Raw genomic sequence first — 13,375 nt, forward strand, 5'->3', positions numbered from 1 at the left:
CTTGGAAAGAAAGGATCAATAGAATTTTCTCAGATACGTCAAATTCTTTTATTCGAGTGCACAACACGACTTATTTTGTAACTATCCCACCTACACCATCGGTTTAGATTGGAAGGTGTTTTTGTAATCTTAGGACGAGGGGCACCTTGTCTCTAGGTCCCTTGGTTTCTTTCAAAAATAAAACAAAAAAATCCAAGCACTTGGAAGTTGATCATCTTCAAGTATTACATGATTTCGTCAAAATCCGAGTTCCATGAAGGAACCAATATTCAGATGTTACCTCATTCAAAGTAATCCAAATTCCATTCATTTACATATTTATATACATTCAAGTATAGAAATATCATCCCCACAACACAATCTCATGGTTTCCGGGTCACATATCTAAAGTAATCCAACCAACCCATAACAAAACAAAAAGTAAAAAGTAAAAGATAAAAGTGCATGTGCATGCAGTAAAAAATTAAGAAGACAGATAACATTCTAACCTCCATATTTATCTTTGCCAACGGAGTTTCCTTCCACCTTCTCGCATAATCTCATACGCAAGTTTGTACTTTTCAAGAGATGTTGCCCCAGCCTCGATGTATTTACAAGCAGCTTCTCTCAGACTCCATAGCATCACGGCCTTGAGTTCTTGAGGGCCGCCATCTGAGTCCATATCTTGCAGTGTTCCGTACTCAGCATTTCGAGTCCACCGGTGTAGGATGTAGCAGGGTGGAATTTCGCCTATTCCTAGTATTTGGAACACCCTCATAATATGTCGACATAGTATACCTTCGTATTCAAACATTTTACAGCTACAATTCACAGTCAGATTTGTTGATATCACTGTGACTACACATTTTTCGTTGTCATTTTCGCACCGACGCACCAGGTATCTGCTGAGAGCCGCTTCCTCGAAAATCTTAAATCCGAGATATCTGTAGCAGTGCAGGAGTTCTTTCTGGAACACCTTGAACACTGCGTGAGTATAGAGTCTGAGACATTGCTCTTCTACTGGTTCTTTTGTTTGCAGAAAACCTTGCAAGTTTAGAGAGTTCAAACTCTCTTTTCTTTCTTCATCACGACGCTTCTCCAACCCAATTTCATAACGAGAAATGAACTCTGCAACTGGTGTTCGAGCATTGAATGCTGTACCAAAAAATGATTCGATGTTGTCAGTTGTGGGGATGCCTGCAAAAAAAGTTACCCGCAAGAACAATGGAACCCAGTTGTTACGCTTTATATACATTTCTATAAACCAAGCATTCTCCTTCAACCCATACTTCCCGATAAGAGTGGTCCATCCGACATCAAATTCTTCAGCAGTCTGACTCTGGTAAACGCATTTTTCATATTCAAATCTAAAAGTTTCGTCCAGCATGCTGAGATTATCTTGTTCCTTTTCCTTGATTTGCCACGGTGAAAAACGATGCAAAGTTCCGGGGAAAACTCGTGCAACTGCTTGTTGAATACCATTGTCCTGATCAGCAATTATTGAAAGTGGGCGGCAACCAGACATTGCTCGAAGCCATGTTTGAAACAGCCACGAGAAGGATTCTACAGATTCATCAGCAACTAAAGCGCATGCAAGAAGAACAGGTTGTTTATGGTGATTAATTCCTGTGAAAGTTGCAAATGGCACCACATAAGCGCTTTTCCGATATGAGGTGTCAAGGATAATTGCATCACCGAACTGACTACAAGAAAATCGAGACCTGCCATCTGCCCAGAAAACGCTCATGCAATTAGAATTCTCAACTTCTACTGCATAAAAGAATCCTGTATCTTCTGCTTGCTTGGATTGGAAATATTCAAAAAGACCTGGATACCAATCACTACAAATTTTGTTCTCCCGAGTTCTCTTAATGACAAGTCCACTGTTCAAGTTGACTGGTTCTTTGCATTCAAATCCGCCACCCAGTTCTCCTATAAGTCTTTTGGAAGCTATTAGATTTCTTTTTTGAGCTTCTGTTTGAGGCTCAAGATCATGATTATGATCTTTCTTAAGGCGATCTACAACCCATCTTCCAGATTCATTCCTCTTAATCCTCATAAATGCCCCACAGCCTAATCTTGACGGATGTTGAAATCCCTCCTTAGAGCACACAAATCGTCTTGATGTAATTGAACCATCATTCTTCGATCGAAACAATTGACCAATGCGTATTCTGAATCCCGCATTTGCAGCATAGGCATTATAAAACTGATATGCCTCATTTGCTGAGTTGAACTCCAGACCAACACAAGGCTCGCCCTTCCGTTGCACTACATTTGCTCTCTCGTTTAAATGCTTCGTATTGATAATTCTCGAAGGACAGAGGAAGTCGTCTTCAACATTCTTAAACAAATGAACTTTTCGTCTATGAGAAACATTAACAGTCAATCTTGCAGATCTAGGAGCCTTAACTTGCAGAACAGGAGGAGGGGTTTCCTCACCATCACATTCAAGGTGATGATTGTGATCTTTGTGAAAAAGGTCAATGACCCACTTCCCAGAATCACGCCTCTGTACCCGTATGACTGCAGGACACCCTGTGCGTGAACTAAGCTGAAACCCCTCCTTCGAACACACAAATCTGCGAGAAGATACCGTCCCATCAGTTCGTGATCTGTACAACTGACCTATTCGAACTTTAAATCCAAGGTGCTGTGCATATGAATTATAGAAACTAAGAGCTGCATCAGCTGAATCAAACTCCTGCCCCACATATGGTTCAAGCATACAATTCCCCGCATTCTCTCCACCCACTTCATCCATATCCGTTGCCCGTACCATACCGATTGGATATGCCTTCACAATCAGAGCATTCTCACACTGTTCATTGTTAAGATCAGTGTCTGAACTGCAAATTATAGAATACAACATCAAACAGCAGAGAAATGAACAAACAGCTAAAAAAAAAACAAAACAAAAATCTCCAGAAGCTTCAAAGAACAATGTTTTTTACTTCTGCGCAGGGCAAGCATAGATAAAAGCAAAAATCAAAGACATCTTATGATTAGAACAACATAAGAACAGATAACTCCAGAAAGATGAATCACTAGGTAAGAAAAAAAGCTGCAAGAAAACTTGCAGCCTGTGAGCTCAATACCATTCTTCAGTTGGAAAATCCCATGGCGTCATCTCAAATAACGAAACTGAAATCTACAATTTTCTACTCTAAAAGATTGCATCACAGATAGAAGAACCAACAAAATCCTCGCAGAGAAGAAAAGGAAAAAAAAAAAGGAGCAAAGAACTGAAACCAGAAGAATCGCAAATCTTCAGACAACGAAAAACCAATCCCGATTGGGAAGTGGACCAACGAACAAGAAGACGACAAGTAAATTCAAGAAAAACAGTAGAACTAAAAAAATTTCCCCGTTTCAATTTACCTCGCCATATTCGTCAAGTGAGTGCCCAAAAGCTTGTCCATCAACAAAGAGAGAGAGGAACGATGAATTACGAGACTGCGCGACGAATTCGTACCCCCAAACAATTTCTCTCATACATTTTGGCGCGAGATAGAGCCGTCACCATTCTCACAGAAACCCGAACGGCGGCAAATTCTTCTTCTTCTCCATCCCATCTTCAACCTTCGCCCCCTAGGGCTTGACCATTCGCTAGGGCAACAATCAATCGCGACACTGTGTAGTATGTCCATATACATCAATATATATATAATATTTATATATGCGTCTATATATATATATATATAGAGAGAGAGAGAGAGAGAGAGAGAGGCTAACGTCACTGGCTCAGTCGCCGCAGCGATCTGCTTGGCATCTATATCCAAGGGCTTCGAGCTATGGCGCGAACTGGGCCCGACGCCTACGGAATCTTATCGATCTGAAATTTTTATGTAAATTTCTCAATTCAACTACGTTTACGTATTGCGTTGATCTCTGGAATCATAAGAACATAATTCTGGCCGTTCTTTTTCATAATTCTCCACCAATGTTCGATTTTAAAATAGTGTGTACCCTTTAATATTTCCAGTACTACATTGTTTAAAGTTGATTTCCATGTGATTGTAACCTGTAATCAATACCCAGATGAAGTTGAAGCAAAAACAGAGCCAATTTATACATGACAAAGGACAATAAGATATGAACAAGAAATATAATAATCACCACCCAAATGAATATGTTTCATTCCTGTAGTCTCAAAATCATAGATTCTATGGACTGTATAATTTGAGGTATAAAAAAAAAAAGATCTTTTCTTCATGATTTAGCAGGTTCATCTTCATCCTCAATTTCCCAACTCAGATCCTCCTCTTCCTCTGCCACAATTAGCCGCTTGTGCAAATCAATTTTTTTCGTACTGCCAGAGGAATTGCCTTTCGTCTCATCAATGGTTCCAATATCTTCAATTTCGTCCCATCCAAGTTCTTCTTCCCCGGACGACGGTGCCTGACTGGAAATGATTGATATGTCGCTGTCTTTACAGGAATCGCCGCCGTCTGCTCTTCCATCTGCCGCCACTTTCTCTTCCAATTTCTTATCGCTGCTTTCAGAAACGGCAATTTTCTTAGAGCTATCACTCTTCACGTTTCCCTCTCCTGTTTTGTCATTCTCTGAACTGTCGGTACTGAGAACTCCACTGGAATTCTCCTCAGTTTCATCATCGTCTTCGAAATCCCAACTCAAATCTTCCTCTTCTTTTGCAGAAATTGCTCGCTTCACAAGCTTCACTCTGGCTTCTTCTGCTTGCTTTAGCTTGTGAAGCCTGTAAAAGTACCTGCTCCAAAAGAGCTCGCGGACGATTGTGGTTGGAACAACCGTCCGATAAATCTCTCGAACATCTTCACTTTCATTGACCAAACTATCAATTTCCTCTTCCTTATCCTCCAATACGAAACCTAATTGCCACTTCTTGTAATCTTCTGAATCCTCAGTTTCCTCCAAATACGTATTCAGGTCTCGCTGAAGCGCGAGCAATTGCGTATTGAACCTATTATACTGTTTGAATTCGAGATTTCTACTATTGCTACTTCCTAATTGCTTTGGCAAAAGAGAAACATCGCTATTATTTTCATGATTTCCAGAAACAAGATCGGCAGCTAAAAACGTCTCCCTACCATGTGAGATAATCTTCGACGTCGATTTCCAGACGGCGCTTCCGATGTCGTCTATGGCTTGGCCGACCGACTCAAGCGACTCCTGTGCAACGGATGCGCCGACATCGAGCGTAGTCGGAAGGTCTTTCACGGCACGCGATGCGACTTCTCGGATCACCGACGTCTCGTTCCTCAATCCGGATCCTAATTCCTCGAGATCACGGCGATAGTTCGAAATAACAGATTCGGACTTGGTCGCCAGAGTCTTAATCAGGCCACCGAAGCTCCAAGTGGTACCTGGATTGGAGAGATTAGAAACTGAAACGCCGCCGCTGTCGTCGTGTTCCTCCGACTTTTCGTCGCCAGAGAAGACGGAGAAGAAATCCATCGGAGCAAATTAAACAGATGAATTCGGAGGGCGGTGTTTTGAAACCTACTGGGATTTTTCTGGGAATGGCCGGTGAGGGAGGGGCAAAAGTGGAATAAGATGTATTTTTTATCGCAAAAATAGCCGGTGGAAAATTTATAGCGAGAGGGGTTTTTTTTCCTTTATACGAGGGGTTTTTTTTTTTCCTTTAAGAAATATTATTGATTTTAAAATTAAAATTGTTTAGTTCAATTTGGTTTGGAACGGTTTGATTAGTTTTAATTGGATTTAATCGATTTATGTCGGTCTGTATTTATAACAATTTAAACCAAACTAATAGTAAAAATTAGCCTTAGATCGATTTTGGTTGAGTTTGAGTTTGTTTTTTCTTTTAATTTTAATTTTAACTTTCTTTTTATTTTGTTCACTGAACTTTCAAAATGCTAATCTATTTTCTAAAACTTTCAAGTATTTTCCACCATTTGATTGAAATCTCAAAATGTCTATTTGATATGAGAGCTTCTCTCAGTCTCCAAGCAGCTTCATCTCAGTCTCCACAACAAGTCTTGAGTATTTTCTTTTATTTTTTTCTTCTCAATCATCTGTCTTCCTTTTGGTCTTCCTCCAATAGCTGCGGATGATTTGTTCAAAGAGTGAGAAAATTTTAAGTTAACCATTGAAGAATATGAACTTACCATTGTTATTGATGTTACGGCTATTGCTACTTTCAACGCTAGAAATACATTCTCATTTCTTCTTACTCCCGAAGAATAGAAAAGGATTGATACTCCCTTCGAAATAGAATCTATTGGGACAGCAATTTGAGAGTCCATGTTTCAATTGATATCCATAAACCTCTATGATGGGGAGTTAAAGTTAATCTCAATGGTCCAATGAAGGGTCGTTAGATATCAATAAGCTATGACTAATTGTCGGACTTTGTTACCATTGTGGCTTGGTGGGTCATATTATAGAAGTTTGTGATGATGTTTCTAATTGTCATAAACCTTGTCTTCTTTATCACAAGACATAAGTGGTGGCATTAATTAGATAAATAAGAAGACAAAAATTAGAATGGAAGAAGAGATGTAGGGGGGCAGGAAAACTCACCGAAATCAGCAATAGTAGTTCCATCTTCAAATATGGAAGTCGCGATTTTTTCTCATAGAGCGGATCTGATGGCAAATGTTAGGGGTATTAATAGGCCAGCTTCAGTTTCCAATTTCATTTGAGGAAATTTTGCTTCTTCCTTACCTTTCATGGTGAAGAATAAGGCAATTGTGGATGAAATCATTTTCCTTCTTGGTGCCATAAAAGACAAGATTCCTTCATTAATTGAGGAGTTTCCTTGACACGATTGAGTGAGAGTGAAGATGTTGTGACTTTGGAAAAGAGATTTTGTGAGTTGAATTTTGTTCATATTCCTCGTTCTTTGAACAAACAAGGTGTTTTATTGGCCGAACATGTCATTTCTGATTGTTTTTTTTATAGATGTTTTCCTTCTTGGATTTTGAATGTGGTGCGTAGTCACTACTTTTCTATAGATCGGGGACCTTCGACAGCGCTGCGCCTCTTGAAAGGCGCTAAAAAATGGGGCCTGGTATCTTGAATGAAACCTCTTTGCTTGCGGGGGCAGGAGTGGAAACGTCTGAGAGAGCGCTTCGCGAGGCCGGCAATCAATGTTCTCTTGGAGAAGAAGAGAGGCAACCCCCAGAGCATATAGATCCACCCAATCGGTGAATATTCAAACCAAACTTGCCAGTCCCCTCTTTTGATGCTTGGACGGTCAGCGTGTTTGTTGTTATCGGAATGCTTGAGTGTTTTTGTTGGTTAATTTTTAATGGTTTTGTTTCTTATTGATGCAATCTCATTTATTAAAAAAAAAGTATCCGTACTAGTGTACTAACTGAAATAAATATTGAGATGGCAAAATTATAAAAAAGATTAAAATAATGTTTGTGACCTCCACGTAGGTAGTTTGAGTGGTTTAATTTGATTGAAACCAAACCAGAGCAGTGATAGAAGGTCTGTACGGTAATTGGTGACTCTGATTTGGCCATGAGATTGGTAAAGAGAAAGAAAGTGGCCAAAAAAAAATTATTTCATGTACAAAAAACTCAGGATTTTTTTTTAATATTGTTGTAAATAAAACTTATTTTAGAAATATAGTTGTTTAATTAAAAATATTATAGTTTTTGAAACTTATTTTAAAAATGTTGTAGTTTTAAAAAACTGAAGGTTGGTCGTCTCTACCATTTAGACGTGGCGCCATGCGGGCGCCACATAAATTTTTTTTTAAAATTTGATGGCCGGTCGGTTCATTTCAAGAAAAAAAAAGTATAATGTTTTATATTATATATTATTTAGTAGTTTTAATTCAAAAGATTTTTTAGCGGTGGAGTGGGTACACTGTTGCTTAATATTTCTTCTATCCTAGATTTGAATTTTGGGTCAAGAGATATTAAGCAACAGTACACCCACTACACCACTAAGGAATCTTTTAAATTAAAACTACTAAATAATATATAATATAAAATATTATACTTTTTTTTTCAGAAATGAACCAACCGGATGGTTGAGAGACGACCATCCCACATGAGACGACCAACGTTCAAATTTTAAAAAAAAAATTTACGTGTGGCGCCACATTTAAATGGTCTCTTTGAACAGACGACCAACCTTCAGTTTTTTAAAACTACAATATTTTTAAAATAAGTTTCAAAATCTATAATATTTTTAATTAAACATCTATATTTTTAAAATAAGTTTCATTTATAACAATATTAAAAAAAAACCCCTACTCTGATGCCATATAAAGTAATAAAAAAAAAGAGTCTATTATAATAAACATTTTGAAAATTGAGGTAACAAAATATAATAAATCTAAAAGTCTTTTCTAAAGCTAAATCTAAAAATTTAGTGATTAAATTATTATTATTATTATTATTATTATTATTTTACTTTTAAGTATATCCAGTATGGCTAAAAAGAAACTAAACTAAACCGGATTTTTTTTTAATATTATTGTAAATAAAACTTATTTTAAAAATATAGTTGTTTAATTAAAAATATTAAAAATATTGTAGGTTTTAAAACTTTTTTTAAAAATATTGTAGTTTTAAAAAACAGAAGGTTGAGACGACGATCATTTAGACAATCATTTACCCGGTCAGCTCATTTCTGGAAAAAAAAAATATAAGTTTTTATATTATATATTATTTAGTAGATTTAATATAATAAAATCCTTAGTAGTGTGGTGGGTGTACCATTACTCTAATGTTTTTCTGGTTTGAATCTTGAGTTATACATTTTGTTTTTTATAACCATTAATCATCTCTCTTTTATATTTATATATATATATATATATTATTTATTTAATAATAATGATACATTTATTATTATCATTGTATTTTCTTTTATATTTTATATTATTATTTATTTTTCTCTTTTTTACTTAATATTATTTCCATTCAAAACTTCTTTTTATTTAATAATAATGATAAATTTATTATTATCAATGTATTTTCTTTTATTTTATATATTCTTGTTTATATTTTATATTATTATTTGTTTTTCTCTTTTTTACTCGATATTACCATTTCCATTCAAAACTTCTTTTTTTATACCTTAACCTAAGATTCGAACTTGGGAGTAGCATGCCCACTACACCACTAAAGATTTTATTGCATTAAAACTATTAAATAATATATAATATAAAAACTTATATTTTTTTTTTCAAAAAATGAACCGATCGGATGATTGTCTCTTGAAGAGACGACCACGTTCAAATTTTTAAAAAAATTTACGTGGCGCCCATGTGGCGTCACGTCTAAATGGTCGTCTCTTGAAGAGACGACCAACCTTCTATTTTTTAAAATTACAATATTTTTAAAAAAAAATTTTAAAACCTACAATATTTTTAATATTTTTAATTAAACAACTATATTTTTAAAATAAGTTTCATTTACAATACTATTTAAACAAAAACCCCAAACTAAACCATCTGAACGTTCCAACGAAAATAAAATGTTGAGTTCCGACGGCCAATATCATAAATGTCTTCCGTTTTCTAGGTGAAGAGCTTAAAAATGCGAATTTAATCCGTATCCAATTCCAGAATGTCTACCGTACATTTTTAGATGCATAAAATTTTCAAATTTCGAGATTTTTGAACCAAATAAAATTAACTTTTGCATGTAAATTTGATTATAACTCAATTGATTAAGTATTTATAATTGATTGAAGTTTTAAATCCTCAACTTCATCCTATTAATAAAAATAATAAAAAATTAAAAGTTTTCACCTTCGTATTGTTAGGTTTAGATGCGACTGAATTTACACGTAACCATCACTATTTTTTTTAGTTTTTTTAGTACAACATGTGGGGTGGGGATCGAACTCACAATCTCTTGTTTTGAGATATATGTCAATTACAGCAGACAGACAAGAACTATGATATCGCCACTTCCATTCTTTGGGAAAGCTCTCCGTTCCTGATTCTCGTGTTGTTGGATTCTCCGGAACTACTAGGGTGAGAAACCCAAACTTTGAATTAATCTTTATTTTTAAATATTTTAGCATTACAATTCAAACAACCGGCAAATTTGAACCTACTTATAACTATTTTATTGTTTGCTTTTTTTAAAAAAAAATTAAACTTAAAAACATTTTCAAAATCTAAGTCAATTCTTAAAAATTAAAAAATATTGTTATTTATTTATTGAAATTTGACTAAAAACTTAAATCGTGTGTTCGTAAGAAACATGAATACATAACAAAAAAATTTGTGAGAAAACAAGCTGAATTTTTTTAAATATTAAAAATTTAAAAATGAAATAGTTATTAAACCGGCCTAATCCATCAATATTAGTTTTAGTCCTTTATTAGTTTGGTCAACTCCAAAAAAAAAGGCGAATTTTTAAAGAATCTAATAAAAAGTCAAACCTGATATATAACTTAATTTATTTCTAGCCTGGATGGCGAAAGAACCAAATCAACCACAGCCACAGTTGCACACTCCAAAGTGGGATTGAAAAATAAGACATACGCATGACCTGAAAACAAAATCTTTCATGTTCGGATTTTCGAAAGAAAAAGAAAGCTCTCGTGATTAATAAGTCTGTATATAAACGAAATCACACAAACTAGTTTGTGTGATTTATTTCATTTAATTTACGGAATCTATCAGATTCAGACTCTTTAGTCTAAATTTTAACTAAAATTATGAACAAAACGTTTGATACAACTTTCACAACTCAAGCATTTTGATTTTAGGTATATATATTATTGGCTGTGGCCACCAACCCATTACACAATTGAGTTCCAACAACTAAAAAATAATGGAATTTTTGGGTGGTGGAGGTCAATTTTTATTACTACTCTGCCACTCATTTTTGCTTATTAGTGCTGGGGAGAGAATTAAAGCAAATGAAGAAAAAAAACAAGTTCTTATTTCTATTTCTTTATTTTATGACACAAATGTCATAATCCAGGACATGTAATATGCATATCGTACGAATGAATGATGTTTTTATTACAAACTTATTCCAAATATATATTAACCTCCAAACTATTTCTAAAACTAATGCTTGAAAAATTATAAACAACCTATGTCATATCACAATTTTCGAGTTGCCATGTGTGTGCGTGTGTGTGTTTTTTTTAATTCTGACATATGTCTTCAAGAGACGACATATGCAAAACTATATTAATCTATCATTATGGTATAATGATTATTATAAAGCAGACATACCACCAATATATCAGAGTTATAAATTAATACAATTTTAGCATATGTCGTCTCTTGAAGAGACAACATGCCAGAATTTAAAAAAAAACACACACACATGTGCCAACAAGGTGCTATGAAACTCAAAAATTGTGATAAAATAGTCTGGGATTGATATATATTTTGAATAAATTTGTAATAAATCATTATTAAAAAGAAAATCCTACAATAGCGAGGTGCATCAACACTATAAAAATGGTACATTTATAATATACTCTTGGTTAGTGTATTATTTGATATAATTTATCACATTAATAGTATATTGAAAATATGCTTTGTTGAGGATGAAAAAAGAGTACACTGTACGGGAAAAAAACTTGTCATATTTGTAAATTATTTTTATGTGACAAATTTATAAATATGACAACTAATTTTTTCTTCAGAAACAAAAATTAATTATATTAAATATATTCAGTATTGTTTCTCAAAGAAAGAAAGAACTATAAGCTTACATTCTAATTTTGTAAATTCTTTCCGAAAATTTAAAAGATAAATTAAAAATTTTATTTAATATAAGTTTTAAGGTTGATTTTACTTTAAGAAACAAAGTCAACCAAATCACCTTTTTGGATTTGAAAAAAATCTTAAACCATCAATTTCTATATTCGATGTATGAGACCTAGAACACAAATCTGTTGAATTATACAAGATTTCTAATAAATACATTCCAAACATAACCAAAATAATAAATACAAAGGGAAAAAAAAATCTATTATGATAAGCACAACTAAAAATTGAAAAAGGAATTCGATAAAAAAAAATCATTAGATTACACGTAAGAAACGGCCCGCGTGCAAGCCATGTGTGGCGGCTCAAGAACAGTTTTGCCCACAAATTCAAGTGTCGCCTACGTGGGGTCGACATGTCGGAACACCGAACGACGCCGTACTGCTAATTCAAGAACACAATTCCGCCGGCGAGTGGGGCCGTCAACGGTGGCTGTCGGAGGGCACAGCGGTGGCGCTGGATGATGAGAGAGAAAGTGTCCTTTTTATAATGCTTAGTGTGTGAGGGTCTCTCTCTAAAGGCGTTTCGGATCATGAGATTATCCTAATTTATTGTCTAAGAAAGTGGTTGACTTTTAAAAAGAAAAAAATATATATATCTTCACTTAAAAACTTCTAAAATAGGTATGAATTTCAAAAGCATAGGTTTATGTAACTTCTAAAAAAAACTTATGGTTTAAGATGGGTAAACATGTTATAGATTTTTTTCTTCTAATCTCCCGAGACAATTATCTAACACTGTAATTTTTGGTGTCTAGAAATATTTAGGAATTAGGTAGCCATTTACCTTAGTTCTTTTGGATAAATGAGCCACCTATGATAGTTAAACACATCTTATATTTGACTATGATGATCAAATTAAACTCTAAGGTTGAGAGGGAAGTGATCCATCGAATACATCTCCTCATCCTTCACAATACTAATCCTATTATGCAAATGATTAGGTCTGTGAAGGATCCTAATGTCCTATCGTGTTCTTTATTGTGGGATGAAGAACTGCTAATATAATCACACAAAATGAAAAATATATAACTCAACTAGATATTAGATCAATCTGAAGGAGGAAATAGATTGAAAAAAAAAAAAAACTCAAAAGGTTATGGTGGAACTCGTAGAAGTTATGGCTTTGAATGACATACATAATGTATTTGGCAATTAAAGCAAGAATTAGACCAATTTGAGCAAATATCGATTTTAAAGTCGTTTTTGGAATCTGATTTAGGAGAATATTATCAATGAGAATGATATCCAAAGTGATAATGGAAGAAATCAAAGATAAAACGAGAAATAAAAAGATTGAGTGTTTCGTCCTTCTAAAAACAACAACGAAGCATCACACTCCTTGACAATCCATGCAAGAGGAAGACAACTCTCTTTTGAGTGCTGTTGGAGGAAAATTCATGTTGAGTAAATGCGAGAAAATTTATGATACAAGGAATATGGATACTCTTTCCATCTCCTACTTACTACATCAGCATCGTCTTAAGAATGGTATAGAGTCCATCAACGTTAAAAGACTATTTATAATGACAAAATCATAGTACGTTCAAAGAAAGCGTGGTCGGGAATGGGAGGGTGGTTATAATGTAGTGCTGCCAGTGCCACCCACACACCCATACACACATTCCTCATTCCTCATACACTGCATCATTGCCCCCTTCAAAACTCCATTATTTTTCCCTTCCAA

At 34.6% G+C, this 13,375-nt stretch overlaps 2 protein-coding genes across 3 annotated transcripts; both read right to left on the reverse strand.

Moving 5' to 3' along the window:
• Positions 1–284: 284 nt before the first annotated feature.
• On the reverse strand, positions 285–3,920 carry LOC111009265 (protein FAR1-RELATED SEQUENCE 7). 2 transcript variants are annotated; one of them, XM_022282303.2, is made up of 3 exons: positions 3,715–3,920; positions 3,361–3,612; positions 285–2,828 (listed from the first exon to the last, which is right to left on the reverse strand). In XM_022282303.2, the coding sequence occupies exons 2-3, from the start codon at positions 3,399–3,401 to the stop codon at positions 497–499; spliced, it is 2,373 nt and encodes a 790-aa protein (XP_022137995.1). In that variant the 5' UTR covers positions 3,402–3,612; positions 3,715–3,920; the 3' UTR covers positions 285–496. The 2 variants fall into 2 exon arrangements, with proteins under 2 accessions (XP_022137995.1, XP_087980335.1); XM_088124209.1 differs by lacking the exon at positions 3,715–3,920 and having other exon boundaries at positions 3,361–3,653.
• Positions 3,921–4,068: 148 nt separating this feature from the next.
• LOC111009267 (BSD domain-containing protein) lies at positions 4,069–5,580 on the reverse strand. Its single transcript, XM_022282304.2, has one exon. It carries the CDS (start codon positions 5,413–5,415, stop codon positions 4,192–4,194), a length of 1,224 nt encoding a protein of 407 aa, XP_022137996.1. The 5' UTR covers positions 5,416–5,580; the 3' UTR covers positions 4,069–4,191.
• Between the last annotated feature and the right edge of the window lie 7,795 nt (positions 5,581–13,375).

Source organism: Momordica charantia, assembly GCF_013281855.1.
Source record: "Momordica charantia cultivar OHB3-1 chromosome 5 unlocalized genomic scaffold, Mcharantia_2.0 BLBB01000005.1, whole genome shotgun sequence".
Lineage (NCBI taxonomy): Eukaryota > Viridiplantae > Streptophyta > Magnoliopsida > Cucurbitales > Cucurbitaceae > Momordica > Momordica charantia.